Raw genomic sequence first — 20,964 nt, 5'->3', positions numbered from 1 at the left:
CTAAACTGAACTGTTGGCTTCAAAAGTTGAAAAATGACAAAATATGTAGAACATTGTGAGGTCTGAGAGGGAGAGACAAAGAGAGAGAAAGAGAAGGAAAGAGAGAGAGAGGGGGATAGAGAGAGAGATGGAGAGAGAGAGATGGAAAGAGAGAGAGAGAGAGGGAGAGAGAGGGAAAGAAAGAGATGGAGAGAGAAAGGAAGAGAGGGAGGGAGAAGGAGGGATGAAGAGAGAAGGAGAGAGAGAAAAAGAGAGAGAGAGACAGGGAGAGAGAAAGAGAGAGATAGAGAGAGAGAGGCAGAGGTAAAGAAAAAGAGACAGAGAGAGATAGAGGGAAAGAGAGAGATGAGGGAGGGAGAGAGACAGAGAGGGAGGGAAGGAGATAGAGAGGGAGTGAGGGAGACAGAAAAGAAAAAGGAGGGAGGGAGGGATACAGACAGAGGGAGGAAAGAAGACCGATGGAGGAAGGGAGACAGAGGGAGGAAGACAGAAGTAGGGTAGGAGACAGCAAGAGACGGAGAATGAGGGAGGAGGAGGGAGACAAAAACAAAAAAACAGAGGAGGGACGGAGAGAGAAAAGGAGGGAGAGAGGGAGACAGACAGATTAGGAGACAGACAGAAGTGGAAGGCAACAGATCTAGACTACTGTTCATATTACTGCCTGTAGTATCTGGGTGTGTCTGTGAAAGTGTTGTCATGGTAACGAATGGCCAGTGGATATGTTTATAAACATGCTTTGATGTCTGTAATCAAGTTAACGAGCCTGTCACCTGCTGAATCTGTCAGCTGTGCTGTGCTTCAGCTATTCAGAGTCCCTGAGAGCGAGCTCTCAAACAAAGGCTCAGGCTGCCCAAACTATAACTGATATCACTCAAATGATGTTATCCTGAGCACCACAAGGCCTTTGTGAACGTATCGGTATAAAATTTATGTTGATAAACTTAAAAATGTGGGCATATCAGCGATCTAAAAAAGTGGTTCGCTGTGCGTTTCGCTGGGAATTGAGGAGAATTTTTAATATGGGAGCCAATGAAGAAAGATTTCATACTCTTGTCATTTGGAAGCTTGCTGAGCCAAAGGTATAAAATGTATCAAAAAACCGAGCAGATTTGCTGAAACTAGACAAAAATACCTACGTTTTGATGTATAAATTGTGTATGACAAGTAGAAAATGTGCGCGTGAGAGCAATTTAAGGAGAAGGGACAAAGATATTTCTTTTAAGGCTCTGTGCTCTAGCTATGATGTCATCCACTCTAAGCAGCGCAATACACACTCTGTTTAATCGATAAAATTTCTTGAAATGATCACTAAACTTAAACAGCTTTTTAACAAAAACTGTAAAAGGTATCAAACTGAAAAGCCATAGCCTGATAGCTGAATATTTTGTGAACATTTTAAAGTTTGTTTGGTGTCTGTAGGTGAAAGTATGAAGGAGCTGAAAATTTTGGGAGCGGAAGAAGATTTTAAGGAGTTGAAGGCTGCTCTCATTCACTTCAATGTTAAAAAAAAGTGTTAAAATGCTTAAAATTTTAAAAAGTATAAATAGTAGAAAAAAAGTTGAAGAAGTCCCATCATTAGCTGAAAGAGGTGAACATTTGAAAAGTTGAATGGTTTAAATAGGTGAAAGTATGCAGAAGTTACAGAGAGCCAAAAAACGTACGGAATAAGAATAAATAAAAAAATGGCCGACAGGAAAAACAATAGTTGGTATGCTGTTGAACAGCATTCCCACTAATTAGGGGACCACTAAGGTCTATATAAAAGATACTTCAGATACAGTATTAGGGGACCACTAAGGCCTATATAAAAGATACTTCAGATACAGTATTAGGGGACCACTAAGGTCTATATAAAAGAGACTTCAGATACAGTATTAGGGGACCACTAAGGCCTATATAAAAGATACTTCAGATACAGTATTAGGGGACCACTAAGGCCTATATAAAAGATACTTCAGATACAGTATTAGGGGACCACTAAGGTCTATATAAAAGAGACTTCAGATACAGTATTAGGGGACCACTAAGGTCTATATAAAAGAGACTTCAGATACAGTATTAGGGGACCACTAAGGTCTATATAAAAGAGACTTCAGATACAGTATTAGGGGACCACTAAGGTCTATATAAAAGATACTTCAGATACAGTATTAGGGGACCACTAAGGTCTATATAAAAGAGACTTCAGATACAGTATTAGGGGACCACTAAGGTCTATATAAAAGAGACTTCAGATACAGTATTAGGGGACCACTAAGGCCTATATAAAAGAGACTTCAGATACAGTATTATGGGGCCACTAAGGTCTTTATAAAAGAGACTTCAGATACAGTATTAGGGGACCACTAAGGCCTGTATAAAAGAGACTTCAGATACAGTATTAGGGGACCACTAAGGTCTACATAAAAGAGACTTCAGATACAGTATTAGGGGACCACTAAGGTCTACATAAAAGAGACTTCAGATACAGTATTAGGGGACCACTAAGGTCTACATAAAAGAGACTTCAGATACAGTATTAGGGGACCACTAAGGTCTATATAAAAGAGACTTCAGATACAGTATTAGGGGACCACTAAGGCCTATATAAAAGAGACTTCAGATACAGTATTAGGGGACCACTAAGGTCTATATAAAAGAGACTTCAGATACAGTATAAGGGGACCACTAAGGTCTATATAAAAGAGACTTCAGATACAGTATTAGGGGACCACTAAGGCCTATATAAAAGAGACTTCAGATACAGTATTAGGGGACCACTAAGGTCTATATAAAAGAGACTTCAGATACAGTATAAGGGGACCACTAAGGTCTATATAAAAGAGACTTCAGATACAGTATTAGGGGACCACTAAGGTCTATATAAAAGCATCCAAAGAGCACCATGTCATGGGACCTTTAAACAACCTCGCCCCATCTATGCTTGTAAACAACTGAGCATTTTGGGGATGCTTCTTTTAAACCCAATCATGACCAATTAACCTGTTCATCTGTGGAATGTTCCCCCCAGTCTTTTGTTACCCCTGTCCTAGTCTATATCCTTGACGTTCCACTTCCGGGATTGCTCCGGTGCTGCAGGAAATTCCGCCCGATGCATGCATTTTCCGTTTCTTTCCGCTTTCTTTGTGTTGCATTTTTAAATTCAGTGGATTAATGAGAACTATGGTTGACTGCTCCCCAGATCTCTGCAGGGTAAATTGAGACAGCTAGCTAGACTATCTGTCCAATCTGAGTTTTCTCTCTCACAGTTATTTTGCAGCATGCTCTTTGTCGAGTTTAGTGCCGCCCATAACGATTCTGATTGGTTTAAAGAAATGCCATTGAATCAGAGCATGTTTTCCTCACATCTCCCGAATGCTGTGTGGAGTAGCCAGACCTTCCTTCAGCGTGCTTTGAAGGAGGGTCTGGCAAAGCGAGACTACACCTGTCCCAGCTTTTTTGGAATGTTTTGCAGGCATCAAATTCAAAATCAGTGAATATTTGCAAAAAAACATTGAACATGAAATCTCTTGTCTTTGTCGTGTTTTCAATTGAATTGAGGTTGAAAAGTATTTGCATCTGTTTTCATTTATGTTTTACACAACGTCTCAACTTCATTGGAATTGGGGTTTGTAGAATGAAATCACAGTGAGTGTTGTAACAAACACAAATCGATGACATATTCCATTACGTTGACATCACTATGGGCATAATACATGTATGTTATATATATATATATATATATATATATATATATATATATATATATATATATATATATATATATACACATGAAATACAATTATATGCAGACTAATTATTCAGAAGTGTGAGAATCTTTGAACAGAAATATTGTTCAGAGCTGCCTTAAAAGAAACATGAAAATGAAAGGAGACAAATGAGTGGAATGAGTTCTGTGGAGAGTCAAAGAGAGGTGGAAAGGTAGAGAGGGGAGATGAACACGGAGGTTGACAAATCAACTGGCTTCAGCATATGAGTGATACAGAATAGAGATCATAGAATAGCAGACCACAGGGGAGAAAGAAACACATACTGTAGCTGCTGCTGCGTCAGCTGTGAATGATTTAGGTAACAGAGCAAAAGAAGAGAGACGGAATCAGAGAGCGGCTATTGTGAGGGCTCTAACAGGGCCACAGTGGCCTTGATGGATGAAAACCTGGGAGGAGGAGGAGGCGGAGGAGGAAGACGAGGAGAATGAGGAGGGGGTGGGGAATGAGGCCAGCATTCCTTCTGAATACGACTGCTGAAAGCTCCGCAGCACCTGCAGCCTCCGGTGGGACTACAGGCACTGCCAGGGTTACAGCCACTCAGAGGGGAACAGCCTCTGGGTTCACTCCTCTCCTGGGGAAACAGTGCACTGCTCTCCTCACTTAACTACTGACAGACTGAGAGCAGAAGAGTGTGCATCAATAGCCACAATGACAGAGCCAACATCTAAAAAACAGGGATTTAAAAAGTGCCGCAGTGCCACTTTCAGCATCGATGGCTTCAGCTTCACCATCGGTAAGAGACTGGTTTTTACAGAGCGCTATGACGTGTGTGTGTGTGTGTGGGGGGGGAGAGGTTTTGCTTGGTGCTATGGTATTGCTGAACAGGTGGTGTTCTTTGCTTAAAGGCATAATATGTAATGAGTATCGCTAACTATAAACACAGCGTTCAAAGTTGGCCCCTTCCCTTTATATTTATATTTGAAAAGAAGGGGATCACTCTCCTGGTACAGTTTCCTCTGTCTGCAGCATAGTGTCCTCATTCAAATCCGTAACATGACCTGTGATGTCATATGAATGTGAGATCTAGTTGAATGAGAAGCCTATATACTGGGGCCCATTTGAGTCCTTCATTTTTTTTTTTGTAAAACATGGTGAACGTGGACACCCTGGTCCACAGACTTTGGTCTAGGCTTGTTGTTTACTGGCTTGGGGAACCAAACACACACACACACAAACACACACACACACACACAAACACACAGAGAGAGAGAGAGCTTAATAAGCAGGGCAACACATTTTGGTTTTTAAGCGGAATTTTGAGCCAAAAGCGATCTCCGTGCAACAAGTGTTTTTATCTCTAGTAGAACTAATCAAAAACGTGTAGTGAAAGCTTTGCGCCATTGTCACAGATGATGTCAACCTTTTTCCTGATCTCATACTCTTCACATATTTTCTCAAACTCTTCACAAATTCTTTTCCCCGTATATGGGAACCTTTGAAGTGGTGGCATGCAAGCAACTGGGATTTTAAATGAAAACCAAGTGAAAGATCCAGTGTGCTGTGACTCTAAGAAAGCCTCTCGTCTAAACAATTTATTTTTTAGCAGCATTTGCCTATCTGCCATCAGACGGTCAAGTTTTGAAGTCCTCCAACTCACTAGGGAGTACTTGCTGGCCACTATTGACAAAAAGTGATGGAAGCTATGATGTTCAATAATGGACAATGGCATGTTGCAATTTACAATTAGGTATGACAGTTTATTGCTTTCTGCTGGGGATGGTTGCAGTTGTAGAGCTGCACAGTCTGCGATTCGATGAATAGGGAGATAGGAGGCTGGTTAATATCAATCCAAAGTCCTGTTGGTTTGGATGTACTCTTCATATCTGTAGACAGTAAAAAGAAGAGCGAGAAAACGAGAGAGCAACACGGACACATGCATTAGGCTACAGTACAAAACAGTGTGTTTACTAGGATCCCAAAAAAACACTGATTAAAACACTTAATGAAAAATGATCTATAACAAGAACAAACAATGTCTTAGCCTTAGTCTAATATGATGACACACTGTGTGAACAATGTTAACCTTATAACACTAACTTTTTTGTGTATGGATCATAGTATGGGTTTAAAGTTAAGTTATTAATACAAATAAGTAGGGCTGTCAGCATGCGTGACTCCAGATTTCAATACCCACCGGGTCCAGATTTGTTGTGGCACGGCTGCGGCCATGACTGACAGCTGAAGTCACGAGGACCCACAAGTTCTCGCAAATTCACGTAGAATAGAGCCCCAAAACCAACAACAGTTTGTTTCCATCCAGAGGAGTACAGGGGAAACAACTCTGTGCTGTGTGTTTTCAAGGTGTGGTGCAGGGACTTTAATGGAAACCTAATGACTCCGCCCCCGTTTAGGAGCCGTTCTGCATCTGGTGGAAATCCACGGTTAATCGCAATGAGATTAAAGACAGAGCATAATGCGTTATTATTGTGTTCATCAAGTTAATCGCGTACACCACGGATTCTTTATTTTACACTGTCACTGGTGTTGTTACCAAATAATCTTTGCTATGAAAAATCACTACGCTCTAGAATCTTTGGTTGCTACTATTTTGACCCTTTGAGGCACCTTTACTTGTTGTCAAGCTGCCACAGACAGTTCCAACCTCCTTCTGCAGCCATGGAGATGAACAACACAAATGGCGTTCTAAATGGCATGTTTGACTTTAAAAAAATTCCCAGACGGCTCTGTCGACAAGTCAAAAGCAATATGCTACTTGTGTGAAATGGAACTAAAATATAACACATAGCACTTCAAGTTTAAGCTACCATCTATGAGCTAAGCATGCAGATAATACAGCTAGTCAGGTTGATGCTAGTGGACTATTTTGGAGAGTGCAAGACGCCACAGACCTGTGGATGAAACCAAATCAAAAAAATTTACTGCAGCGCTTGCGAAATGGGTGGCAACTAACCGCAGACCATCTTGACATCTTTGGCATGCACGTTTGCTGTATAATTTAGTTTTACATTTTTAAAAAACAACCTTACGGCAAGCTATATTTCTGAAGACATTGATTGTGTTACCTCAGTCTCGTTGCACATCTTTTGATTTGAAATAGTCAAATAAATCTAAAAGTCAAATTCATAAAGTAACTTTCCTCGCATTCATTTGATTCCTAATCAAGAAACACTGGTAAGAAAATATTGGTTTACATTGATAATGGTCAAGGTCAAGTTTATTTATATAGCACACTTACAAGCAGTCACTCCTGCCCCAAAGTGCTGTACAGATACTAACAGCATAAAAGCATACTAATTAACCAAGAAGAAAAAGTTGACATAATGACTTAAAAGCAGTTAAGAAATGCTAAATAATTAAATTTTAATCATGTGATAAGACAATTCAATTCAATTCAATTTTATTTATAGTATCACATCATAACAAGAGTTATCTCGAGACACTTTACAGATAGAGTAGGTTTAGACCACACTCTATAATTTACAAAGCCCCAACAATTCCAGCAATTACAGTAATTCCCTCAAGAGCAAGCAGGGCGACAGTGGCGAGGAAAAACTCCCTCTAGGGAAGAAACCTCGGACAGACCCAGGCTCTTGGTAGGTGGTGTCTGACGGGCTGGTTGGGGATATGATGAACAGTGGCGATAATAGTCACATTAATAATGGAACAGTGACTTCAAATGGTAGTCGTAGTAGTTCATGTCATATCAGGGCGCTGCAGGGCGTTACAAGATGTAGCGTGGCCCAGCAGAGCATGGATGGACGTAGCAGGAAGCAGCAGGGTTCAGCAGGAAGCAGCATGACATTGCAGGGCACCGCTGAGCTCAGCAGGGAGTGCAGCAGGACCACGGTGACAGCTGGAACCAGGATCTTGGTGCCAACGTTCTCCAAGGAAATACGCTGGGTGAAAAAACGTAAGGACTCCGGGGAGTAAACTCCCCAGAAGCTAGGATTAGTAACAATCATTTCTGGGATGGGATGCACACAAATGGTAATAGAAAGGGAGAGGAGAGAGCAGCTCAGTGTGTCAAAGGAAGGAAGGAAGTCCCCCGGCAGTCTAAAACTATAACAGCGTAACTAAGAGAGACAGGTCATGTCAGGCCTGTTCGGGCTTTGAACTCTCCCCTGCCGGATCAGGCTGTGCTGGCCTTTCTCCCTATACTTTTGTAAAACATGTGATTAATCGCGATTAACTATTGAAATTCAGCGACTGATCGCGATTAAGAAAGAAATTATCGTTTGACAGCCCTACAAATAACATTTTGGCTCAGGGTAATTAGGTATTTTAACTGCTGAACCATAAAAAATTATTTTACAGAGCAAACTGATTTACAGTAATTGACAAAGTACATTGCACCCTTCATCTGTATTTTCACAGATAAACAACTGTGACACACAAATATGAATATAACCCATACACAATATATAGAATGATAATAATATAATAGGAAACATTATTGTGAGACATTTATGTTTTGTTCCTGAACAAAAAAAGTCTTAAAAACTAAATAAATGATCATTGAGTTCAGAAAGAAGCCTCCGCCATGTTCTCCTGCTTTTATTCATGGCCAGGCTGTTGAAATTGTAGAGCAGTACAAATATCTGGCTACAATTATACACAATAACACAACATTTGATGCCAACACAGATATGGTTTGTGCTAAGGTCCACCAGCGTATGCACTTTCAGATGTGAGATGGTGTAACACTTTAGTCTTTTCAAAGTCTGTTCAGAGTCTTCTAGTGGATGGTAGGCATAAGAGATTTAAGAGCTTATTTGTCCCTTTTACCATTGGTCTCATTACATCGCTTGGTGTTTTTTTTTAACGGATATTAGTATTAGTACATCTGTATATATTATGTTGTGTATCCTGAGTATAAACAGCTGTCTTTTATTCTCTGCTAGCTGTAAAACAAACCGCCCCTCCCCCACCACACCCACACCCACACCCACACACACACACACGGATATTAAAGTTTACTTTTCCTTAGCCTTAACCTCAGAATGCATGTACAACAGAAGGCCATTTCATTCTACTGTGTGTTTTGTGTGTGTTTGTGTCTATGTTTAGTGACTGCTGTCTCTATGGGAACCAGAAGAGATTGGGAAAAGACTGTGACATCATTTTGACTAGTGCAACTAAATGTGTGTGTTGTCAGTTGTTAGGGTGCTGAGCTCAGGGAGTCATTATCACTAATGAAGTGGCTGTTCTTTCCTCCTCTTCCTGATTCCATCCCCCAATCACACACACACACACACACACACACACACACACACACACACACACACACACACACACACACACACACACACGTACATTTATATACTCTTTTTTTTTTTATACTTTTTTTTTATTTTGAATATTCTTCAGATCTCCTTTTACAGTTACTTCCACTCGGAAATAATATTCTTTACAAAGGGTCATAACATTCATACGCTCTTACGTATATGGTCAAGTCCACAGGAGAACATGTCCAGAAGTACAAGGAAGAGAATAAATAAAAAATATTTAACATTGAAAATAAGCAATACTGTACATAGAACAAACATCAACTTAAAACAAAACATGGGTTGTATACAGGTTCACCTGGCAGATATAAACTGAGTTTTAGTTCCAACGGTCCTCCATCACCATCATTAATGGTGCCCATCTTTCAATGAAAAGTTCCCTCTGTAATCTCAATGAATATGTAATTTGTTCCATAGTGTAGATATTTCTTAAAATTGTTAGCCATTCAGCTTCGTTTGGCGACTCCTTTTTAAGCCATTTTATTGTAATCATTTTCTTTGCTGCTACCAGTAATATCTGTAAGAAAAACATCTTTTTGTATCACAACAACAACAACAACAACAACAACACTTTTTTCATCCCTAGAATTGCTACCAGAGTGTCTCTTAGCATTTCAACATTCAATACTTTATTAATAAATGTAAAAATGGATTTCCAAAAGTCATCTAACAATGGGCATTGCCAAAAAATATGTGAATGAGTAGCCATTGTCCACACCCCCTCCAACATTGACTTGATTGATTTATTCAGATTCATTTTAGCCACAACTTGTGGGGTTCTGAAAAATCTGTTATTCATCTTCCATTGAAATTCCTTCCACGAATTGGCGTTTGTGACTTTGTGAGCCTGAGTACATATCTCCAACCAAACTTCCTCACTTATTCCGAGCCGTAACTACCTAATCCACTTGTCTTTCACATAAAATGAATTATCTTTTGTCATTGAAGCAATGATTCTATAAACATTGGATATTGGTTTCCTCATATGTTCTCCACCTTGAATTTTTTAATAGATACTGTTCTAAAAGGGAGGGCTCTATTAATCTGTTCCAGTTTGGATGTTTGAGTATGAAGCTCCTTAATTGTAGATATCTGAAAAAAATCGGTTCTTGGTAAATTAAAATCTGTTCTCAGTTGTTCAAATGATTTGAAGTTGTTATTACTAAATAATTGGTGTACATAATGAAGGTTCAGAAGTTTCCAATTTTTGAATCCTGTATCAAGTCTTAAGGGAAGAAAATCTAAAATGTAAGTAATTGAGCTTGAATTGGAGAGATCGCCTGTCAACTTAAACATTTGTTGTATTTATTTCCAAGCTACATATGTTGTGTTCGACCATTCTCCCAAAAGATCTCTGGTGGATTTAATCCTATTCAGTGTTGGGAAGGATACTTTCAAAACGTATTTCATTACAAAATACAGAATACATGCCCACAAATGTAATTTGTAACGTATTCCGTTACGTTACTCAATCTGAGTAACGTATTCTGAATACTTGGATTACTTCAAGATTACTTCCACATTGAATTGCGTTTTATAAGTGTAGGAATGCGGCTATCACATCCAGCTTACTAAACAGGCCTATAATGGTGTGTTCTTTTTATTCCAACTAGCTGAATGTGTACCAGAACAAGCAGATATATTATTGTATTGGTAGTCCCGAACTGCATAGCCTACTACAAAAATCGAACTGCAGTCTAAGCTACCACAAGCTAATTTTAGCTAACGTTAGTTAGCATGTCAAACGGGGCTATAGTCTTTAAACGGCTCTGGAGCTAGTAAATCAGCACCTAGGAGAATGTAAAGTCGCACGTCAATGTTAAAATAGCAAGGTGACCAGTAAAACTACAGCAGACGACTACCCTTGGCTAATTAAAAAAATAACTTACTTTAAGATGCTTCTTCAGGTTGGAATTGGAGTAATTTGGACACTAAAAGGAGGTTGCTTGCTGGCAAGCAGAGGCTGCATGGCACAGTTAGCTGTACTTCATTCTCCCTGTTCGTTCTTTAATGTGAAATGCTGTTTAAATTTCCAAGATAGAAACTTATTGCTGCCCTGGCTCTGTCGTGCCGGTTCCGACTCCATTGTGACTGATCACGCAAATAGCTATTTTTTTCTATTTCATATCGGGGCTTCTGGAAAATGCATTAAGTTGCCTTAATTTATTCAGAGTGAATAAACTTGTGAAACGGAGAAGTATTGTCATGTAATCCATTGATTTTAACAATGTAACTGTATTCTAAATACCAACTATTTAAATTGTAACTGTAACGGAATACAGTTACTCATAATTTGTATTCTGAATACGTAACGCCGTTACATGTATTCCGTTACTCCCCAACACTGATCCTATTAAAGGGGATCACTGACAAAGGCATATCAGGACTGTAACTTTTTTCCATCCTGAGCCATCTTGTACTTGTGTCATCTGATAACCACACTATCATTGCACGTAGTTGTGACGCTAACCAGTAATGCTTCAAGTTGGGTAAGCCTAAACCCCCTTTAGTTTTTGCCAGTTGTAAGACTTTATATCTGACTCTGGGTCTCCATATAAATCTTGAGATGAGATGATCTATAAGACCAAAAGTAGATTTAGGTGGAGAGATTGGTAGAGTTTGAAAAAGAAGTAAGAGGAAGTGTAGTCCAGCGGTTCAAATCTTGCTTAATTTTATCTGTTAATTTAATATAGTTACTTTGATATAAACTAAGGTCAGGGGGTATATTTATTCCCAAATACCTAATTCCCTCCCTGGGCCACCTAAATGAGAAAGCAGATTTCATCTGTGGGGAAACTACATTGTTCACGGGGAGTGGTTCTGTCTTAATCACATTTATTTTGTAACCCGAGTAAAATCCAAAGTTCTCAGTACATTTCATTAAATTCGGGACAGACTTTATAGGGTCTGGAGATATAGACAATTACATCGTCTGCATATAGCAACAACTTGTGTTCCTCTCCGCTCACCTCAATACCACTTATATCTGTGCTATCTCGTATTAACTGTTAATTAAGACATAAGACATAACATTCAGTAACCAACGGATATTATCAGACAGCTGGCGACCAGTAATAAAGCCTGTCTGGTCTGGGTGCACTAGAGTAGTAATAACCGATTTAAGTCTCTTTGTCAGTATGGAGGTCAATATTTTGCAGTCCGAATTGTGAAGTGCTATGGGTCTATATAAACTGGACTCTGTAGGGTCCTTTCCCTCCTTATGAATAATCAAAATTATTGTCTCTTTCCAATTTGGTGGGAATTCCTTCTTTTCAAATGCATAAGCGTAAGCTTTCTCTAAAATAGGGCTTATGTCGTCTACAAAGGCTTTATAAAATTTGTTACAGTATCCATCTGAGCCCGGACTTTTTCTGTTTTTTAACCCCTTGATTGTCTCCACAATTTCTTCTCTTGTAATGGGTTGATCTATAGCTTGTGAGTCTTCCTCTGACAGCTTTGGCAGGTTTATGCCCTCAAAATAGGCATTGATTTTTTCAAGTTCTCTGAATGTGTCCATATTTGAGAACAGTTTTTTATAGAAAGTGGCAAAAGCTCCCAATATCTCATCCGGTTTATACAGAAAGGGTTTATCTGGGTCATTATTTTTAATTTTCTGTACAACTGTTAGGCTCATCATTTTTTTTAAGTTGGAATGTTAATAATTTACTAGCCCTATTCCCATGCTCATAATAGCGCTGTTTTAAGAATCTTAAATTTCTTAAATTTCATTTCCTCTTCATGGGGCTATGTAAGCCCTTAACGTTATAGATAATTACTTTTATGCTATCCATTAACGCTTACGTATGCAAACCATTTCACACTTTGCAGTACTAAGTGACCTTGAGGCTCGTTGTTATACATATCCCATGTTGTAAAATAAAACATTAACTTGAACACTGTAACTATATACACATGATAACATTCTGCATCCAGACTTCCAATTTGTTCACCCATAAACATGGGCAAGGAAGACATTTCTACTCTTCCTTGCAGTAACATTAACAAAACAGCAAAATGTTCTTGAGTTGACTCTGAACATTTTTTTGCAAGGAAGGGAAGGATTATCCAGAACCTCCGTAAAGGGGTCTGGGCCTTGACTGCAAGTTTGTTATTGCAGTCCCGCAGTAGATCTGCGTCCTTTCCGTTTTAGGATTTCTAGTTACTACTACTAGTAGTAATTAGAAATCCTAAAACTGAGTGCAGCTTTAATTTGTGACTTCAGTCACACACGGTCCTGCACATTCTTCAGGTATTCTGGTTTATGCATTAAACTTTTGCACAGGTTAATGTTGCGTAGAGGTATCCTGGGGTAAGGTGACTAAACGTAATGCACTAGTAAGAATAGTAAAGGTGCCAGTTACCCAACTTCACTGTAACAGGTGCAACAGGAGAGTATGAGGGATGTCAGTCATAAACAGTCTATACACTCTAGTTTGTACACACCTGTGGTGCAGACCTATGGCTGTTTGAGGCCTGTAAACATCTGTAAAACAAAAGAAAGTCTAATTCTTCTCTTTACAGTTGCAAATGAGGCGGGGGAAAGCAACCGCCATCCACTGGCCCGCTTTGCACGTGAGTTCAACAAAGAACTTCTATCATTTTTCTATTACAAGTTCATTTAATGTCAGGCACCCATTGCAGTTGTCAGTGCTGTCAATCTGACAACTGTGATTTCCATTGGACCCCCCACTCCAATGGACCCCCCCACTGTAGTTCTGTAGTCACTGAGGTAGCCATCCACAGATACAGTCGATCCTAAGGATTCACTGTGCCACATGTATGTTTAACATGAAAACAATGATTTACTATAAAATGGCAACAATCATTAGGCTATTTGAATAGCTTAGTATCCTATGCAAAAAGTATGTTTGCAAAAAGAGTATGTTTAAAGGCTTTAGGCTGGGGTCTAGGGTCTTCAATATACTGCTATTTTCATGGAGGGCAATTGGGGGGGCATGTTCCGACCTATGCCTATGAGTTAAAGAAATGGAAAAGCAAGCAAAGGATGTTTGTTTGCATGGAAATTATTTAGGCTCACAGTCCCAGAATGCACTATCCACTGCCATCACAGCCGCCATTGGCATCACTGAACCCAAAGGAATTGAGATTGACCCGCGCAGCGCCGCGGAGATCCTGGCTGATCACCTGCCAACGCCTGATGCACCTGACGCCATGGAGAAGACTGCTATCAGGTCACACACAAGCACACACGCACATAGAAACAACACGTACAGCTCATACAACTCCTAAAGAAACAGAAAGTTATAAACATAAGGCCTTTGTTTTCCTTATCATTATTTATATATTCTATGTAAATGTGTCCTGTACAGTTGCCATATGAAATCGTGATAAAGGCAAATGTGTTGTAGCCCAACACCGCCGGGATTAAAATGAATCAAAGGCATTATAAAACTCTACAGCCATGCTAGCAGCACTGTGGCAGTGCTTTAAGCTGAATGCAGAGTGCTTAAATGCTTACAATGACACTTCGGACAATATGGATGTTTTTGCAGGTCTAGGTCTATGATTTAGTTTTTTTCCGATTGCTAAACCACAGTGGTCACAACTGAAGCCAAAACTGAAGCCAAAACTCTTAACTACAGTCTGCATTACCAACAGTCACCGAAGCTAAACAGTTTAGATCACAGACATCTTACCTGGACATATTGGTGTCTTTGCTCTTTTACCTGTTCACTGTTTCTCTAGAATGGTACAGTGTATAACTGCTTTATTCTTATTTGGTGTTTCTTTATTTGCGAAAAACGGCTTTCTGAGCTTTCCCACTATATAAAGTATATGTTCACTAACAAGCCTAAAACAAGACACCTGCCTAGGCTTTCAGTTAAAATTGCAATGCACCGGGCTGAAATCCATTCTGTTTTGAATGTGTGGTTAACAGTTTTGACAGCAGTGTGTTTGCATTTGAACAAAGTGCTGTGAATCCACAGTGTTGTGTTGTTGTGGTTAAAGTCATGAGATAAGTGTGTAGAATTTTGAAAACTGTGTTCAACCAATGAAAAACGAAATGGAGTTTGGTTCACATGAATGTATGTTAAAGTTTTGCACATGTGGCTCCATTTGTGCACACTGTCGTTTAGCAAAAAAAAAAAAAAAAACTAACTAGTGATGTCCGAATGAAGCTTCATTAACCATTAGTTGTGTTTGTCAACTCCATTAGAAGAAGCTATTTGTTTAAGAAAAAGGTTCAAGAAATGGCAATTCAGTGTGCTTTTAACCATTTGTTGAACAAAGAGCCCCATCTAGTGTTCAGAAAATAAAGAAAATGCTTCATGAAGCTTCATTTGGTTATCACTAATTTGAACAATGGCGTAGAATTGCCGTTTCTTTAGCAAGAGACAAAAAAGTCAAGACATCCCTAAAGTCATTGGAATTCATCCTCTGTAGACAATAGATGTCTGAGATATCCAAGTGGCGTAACGGCCGACGGCTGGACATTGTCATTCCTAGAGCCATGATGCTAGAATGGCTAAAAAAGTTTGGTTCAAAGGTGTCTTCTGTAAAATGCATAGCAAAGTTTTTATTTGCAGGAAAGGAGGCATGTCATGACTCTGTAGGCTTACCTCAAAACAAATCCCCGTTTCAATTAATCCCAAATTCTGTGTAACGTGTGAAGTGGCCTAGGGATACAGATTTCCTATCGGAATTAGATTCATTTTAAATGAGACTTTTTAATTTAAAAGGCCAACAACCATGCCTCCTTGCTTATAGCTCATTCTGGAGATAAGGACACAAGCATATTCAGCAGTATATGAAAGGTATTCTAAGATTAGGCACCTAAAATCTTTTACCTTATGGATAAAAGATGAAAGGTTGAAGCCCTTTATGTCAATGTAAGGAACAATTGTAGGGTGTCTGGTAAATTTTATTCTACGCCCTTAATCAAGCTTATGGCATTATTTAAATGAAGTGGTGATGCTGATGTTGATGTGGCGGCTATGTGTTGCAGGTTGCGATGTCTCATAAAGCAGCTGGAGAGGGGGGAGGCATCTGTGGCAGACCTGAAGAAAAACCTGGAGTACGCCGCCTCGGTCCTTGAATCTTTATACAATGAGGAGACTAGGCAAGACAATTTCATCGCAGTTCTGCTTTTATCAAACCACACTTACACTGTACATAGGGTACAATTGGCTCACATGGGTTTCCATAGAAGGGTAGCTGGCATCAGTTGAGGTGGTTCGGGCAACTGGTAAGGATGCCCCCTGGGCGCCTCACTACGGAGGTGTTCCAGGCACGTCCAGCTGGGAGGAGGCCTCGGGGAAGACCCAGGACTAGGTGGAGGGATTATATCTCCACCCTGGCCTGGGAAAGCCTCGGGATCCCCCAGTCAGAGCTGGTTAATGTGGCTCGGGAAAGAGAAGTTTGGTGTCCCCGGATGGAGCTGCTGCCCCCGCGACCCAACCATGGATAAGCGGATGGTGATGGATGGATGGATGGATGGACTTATGCTGTGCCCAGCCCAGTCTCATGCCAGGTCGTTATATAGTCACGTTATTGTAATCTATTAAGTCGTGGACAGGTTACGTAAATGCCATTTTTTTCATGTGGCGATTACAAAATTGAAAGCAATGCTATTTAATGGGAAGCATATTTCGTGATCCCAGAACGCTGACGGTAACGAGTAGTTGATAAAGCGAAAGTCCGCGTAGGGAGGTTGGTCGGGGTGGTGGATGGGTCAGCAAACACAGGACTTTCACCCTGGAGACCGGGGATCGCGCCCCGCGTGTGGCAGTACCTTTGTCCCGCGTGTTGCAGTTCCTTTGTCGGCGTGTCCTGCGTGTGACGGTTCATTTCCCCTGCGCGGGTGGATCGCGATTGGCGGCCCGTCCCGTTGTTTTGGCCGCCGTGCGGCGTTTCATTTCCCCGTTGTTGTGTGCCCCTGCGCGGGTGGATCGCGAGTGGCGGCCCGTCCCGTTGTTTTTTTTTTACCTTCTTTCATATTTAATATTTTTTTGTGGGGGGACAAATCTACCTCTTCTACATATTGGGGGGGGAGGGGGGTGGGGGGAAGACATATTCCCCGTATCTCTCCAAAAATCTACACCTATGCTCTGGAGACACTTCCAGAATTTGGACACCATACTGCACACAAATGTCTACATTTGGGACACAAGGCCACTAGGGACACTTGAACAAATTGCCCACATGTAATCAAATTGTGAGTAAATAAAGATTAGGACGTATATACTTACGTATATACTATACTTATATATTATACACAAACCATTGCTTACCTAAAGCTTCAAACAGCTCAGCTCCTCATTATTTATGACACTCACGAATGCATGAAGATGATTTACGATACAGTTACGCAGAGTTCACAGAGCCCACTGAGGTAACAAACTCATTCACACTTAAAAAAAAAAAAGTACTTACTGTGTCAGTTGCCTAGCAACACTGCGCTCAGGGTTAAACACCAAACATAAAGCACAAAATCATGAGTGTGATATGAGTGCTGCATTAATTCGAAAACTGTTGACAAATCCATACCTGTTAGAAATAATGAGAAATGTATCTTAACCAAAAAGAAATGTTTAATTTAATAAACTGTATCTTTGAATTATGCTTAATTGTTCAACTCATTGAACAACAAAGGCAGAACAGATAATCAAGACAAAAAACATTTTCTTTCCTGATGAATTTAAATCATTAATCAATAGCTTTGGAGAGAGTGTATTAAATAAGCAGAGCAACAGCGTTAAGTCAGCTAATCATTTGTATGTTAACGTAAAGTAGCCTGCAGAAATGATACATTGTATGCAGGGCTTCACCACCAACCAAATGTGGGTAAAAATATAACTTGGCGGGTAACATTGTAAAGTTAGTATCCAGTTTGGTCAGTCATAAGGAAGCTAACAACTCTGCGTCTGCTTGAATCGGCCGGCTGCAGAAACGTAGCCTGGCTCCGCCCTCCTAGGTACTTACGCTTAATTTTCATTTTCCATCAGTACTACGTCTGGGTTTGCGGTATAGTCTTGGGCTTTCTCCAGCCAAATTTTTGGTGGTCCAATCGGCGAACAGAGGGAGTGGCTGAGAACGATGACGTTGAGGCCGTGCGCTAGAGTTGTAGTTCCGTAATGGCGGCGGAGAAAGATGCGAGCGAAGCCATTCGGTCCATTTTGGCAACGCTGCAGAATATCCAGAAGTTAAAGCCCGAGCAAGAACAATCTTTGCTGAGTTTTGTTGGTGGCCATGATGTCGTGGCCCTCCTCCCCACGGGGTTCGGGAAAAGTTTGATTTTCCAGCTCGCTCCGTTAGTGGTGAAGGAGTTGGCCAAAGCGATGCTAATGCTAAATAAAAGCCTAGTCGGTCTCTCCTCTTGTTGCGCATGAGATACGTCATGGTTATGGCAGATCCAGAGTGGCTCTGGGCAGATGCAATAGTTTTAAACTTCAACAGAGTACCCGCCTTCAAGGAAGTTTGGTAGAGTCTGGTAGGACCAGGCTAGCAGAAACGATGCAACAAATCAGAAATTTGGGGGGGTTTTGTGTTTGGCTTGGAAACATATTATTTATCTGGCAAAACTGCTTGTAGAATTAATCCTACATTTCACATACATACTATGTTGTGACGTGGTGTCCTACGACTGTTGGCTAAATGCCTACTATTGATTACGAGCTACGCTGAAACGGAGAGGACAAACTGAACGGTGCACAACAAACGAGGAGTTGAAATTAAAGTAAAGTTAGGAAAAAAACTAAAACAAACATGGCTAGTTGAAAATCTGATTGGCTAGTAATTTGAAGTGATCAAAAAAGTTCATTTAAAGCCCTGATTATATGGAGTTGTTTTTTTCTCGCCTGCAGGCGGCTGGCCAATCCTGAAGATGAGCTAAGTGACATCCAGTCAGACTCGGTGCCGTCAGAGGTTCGCGACTGGCTGGCTTCCACTTTTACCAGGCAGAGGGGTCTGATGCTGCGCCGTAACGAGGACAAGCCGCGCTTCCGCAGCATCGTCCATGCAGTGCAGGCTGGCATTTTTGTGGAAAGGTTTGGTTATGTTTGGTGTACCTGATGTAACAGACCTCTGGTATTGTTGGCCCTTGATACTGATTTAATCATGAATGATTATAAATAAATGTGGTTTTCCCATTAAGCCACTGCATAGTTATTGAATGGTATCCTCAGAAATTAAATTAGTAAAGAAAATGTCTATCACAGTTGAAAGTGCAGTTTACATACAGTATATGACAGAGTTCAATCCACATCGAGTGTTCCAAGAGAGTTTAAGATGCAGTGTGCCATCCACACGGAAATGCAATAACAGCAAACCCAGTGATTGCTGGTAGCAATCAACATAACTGCATTTCGTCATCAACCAGTAAGAAGAATGGTTGGTCAGGGAATTTTGATAAACATGGCCGACTACTCTGGTAAGTCTAAAAGGGATTAAACTCCATTCCGTCATGCAGACTCTCAGAGTGACTGCTTACGATGCAACATGTGCTACTAAAGCTGACATTGTCACACACTTGCAGCTAATCGTCAGTACCAGCCATACTAGTGAGTGTAGCATTCAGTGTGTGTTGGCTTGTGTTGACATTGCTTTGTGTTGTGTCTTATGTATGTTATATCTCCTTGACAGGATGTACCGGCGAAGCTCCAACATAGCTGGTCTTAATTATCCCCAAAATGTCATCACTGTGCTCAAGGTATTCCTGTGTGTATGTATGTTTGTTTGTGTATGGTGAAAAAGTGTGTAATATATTAAAGGGGAACTATTATAAAGCATTTTCAGGTTCATACTTGTATTTTGTGTTTCTACTAGAACATGTTTACATACTTTAATCTTCAAAACACATTTTAACATTTCTTTCTCATACTGCCCATGACTGCTGCACCTGTATTCTATATAGTATACTCTGCCAGTCTCTTTAATCCCTCCTTTCTTTAAACCATTGAAAAAATCATTACAGAAAATTCCTTCATAGTAATACAGAATATTAGCCCATATTTCTAAGGATGTTTCTAACAGTGTAGCAATTAACAGATGAACAAGCATATTAATATTCATGTGCTAATGACACTTGTTTGTTATGTATCTGTTCTAGCATGTGGACATGTGGTCATTTGATGTGTTTGCACTGAATGATGCTAGTGGAGACCACGCTCTGAAATTTGTCTTCTATGACCTGCTCACCAGATATGGCTTGATCAATCGTTTCAAGGTATGATAATAAACTCCTATTGCCTTTATCAGTTACTCAAGAATTGTGATTGTGCAATATTTTTTTTAATGTGTAAAAGGGGAAACTAGATGGTCATCTCTTTTATTGATTAATGGTAATAAAACTCCTCCTAAGTGGAATCGAAGAAGAGATTAATGACGTTGCAGAAGAATGGTTTGATCTTTTGAACTAAGAATGTACAAAAACATAAGGTAGAACAGCTTCTTCATTCTGTGGAGGTATCTCTGACTTTATACAGAGCTTATAAATGTACTCTCACCTTGGTGACACAAACATTGAATTGATTTTACACAGCAAACTATTTTATAGATCTTCAGGAGTACGACTGCATATGTAAAAAAATAAAAATAAAAGAGTATGAGCTTGAGGCTACATTAGCCACTACAAGCAGCACACCTGAATCTACAACCAAGCATGTTAGTGGTCGAGTTGCATTGTGGGTAGTCTATATCGACAACGTTTCATTTACGGGATAGTTCCAGTGCCGCTGGAGGTTCTGCCGGATGTCACTCTTTTTGGCCGGATGTCCGTCCCCTTCTTCTTTCTTTGTGTTGGCGTTCTAAACTCCGGTGGATTTGTGAGGACTATGGTTAACTGCTCCTCAGATCTCTGCAGGGTAAATCCAGACAGCTAGCTAGACTATCTGTCCAATCTGAGTTTTCTGTTGCATGACTAAAACTACTTTTTTTTCCACCAAAACAAGTTCCTTCCCAAGGTTATTTTGCAGAGACACCGTGGCTCC

General features: G+C 40.2%; 1 protein-coding gene across 1 annotated transcript in view; it reads left to right on the top strand.

The window, feature by feature from the left end:
- Nucleotides 1-4,269: 4,269 nt before the first annotated feature.
- The window catches only part of pde1ca (phosphodiesterase 1C, calmodulin-dependent a), a 32,569-nt gene continuing 15,874 nt past the window's right edge, over nucleotides 4,270-20,964 (top strand). The window contains exons 1-7 of the mRNA XM_028569288.1: nucleotides 4,270-4,503; nucleotides 13,538-13,588; nucleotides 14,049-14,208; nucleotides 15,984-16,097; nucleotides 18,841-19,023; nucleotides 19,619-19,685; nucleotides 20,085-20,201. Of these exons, the coding sequence (XP_028425089.1) occupies nucleotides 4,419-4,503; nucleotides 13,538-13,588; nucleotides 14,049-14,208; nucleotides 15,984-16,097; nucleotides 18,841-19,023; nucleotides 19,619-19,685; nucleotides 20,085-20,201 (777 nt within the window). The 5' untranslated portion in view covers nucleotides 4,270-4,418. The remainder of the gene's footprint in view (nucleotides 4,504-13,537; nucleotides 13,589-14,048; nucleotides 14,209-15,983; nucleotides 16,098-18,840; nucleotides 19,024-19,618; nucleotides 19,686-20,084; nucleotides 20,202-20,964) is intronic.

The sequence above is a fragment of the Perca flavescens genome, chromosome 22 (assembly GCF_004354835.1).
Source record: "Perca flavescens isolate YP-PL-M2 chromosome 22, PFLA_1.0, whole genome shotgun sequence".
Lineage (NCBI taxonomy): Eukaryota > Metazoa > Chordata > Actinopteri > Perciformes > Percidae > Perca > Perca flavescens.
The sequence above is the reverse complement of the archived record's forward strand: the minus strand, read 5'-3'. Positions and strand labels throughout refer to the sequence as shown.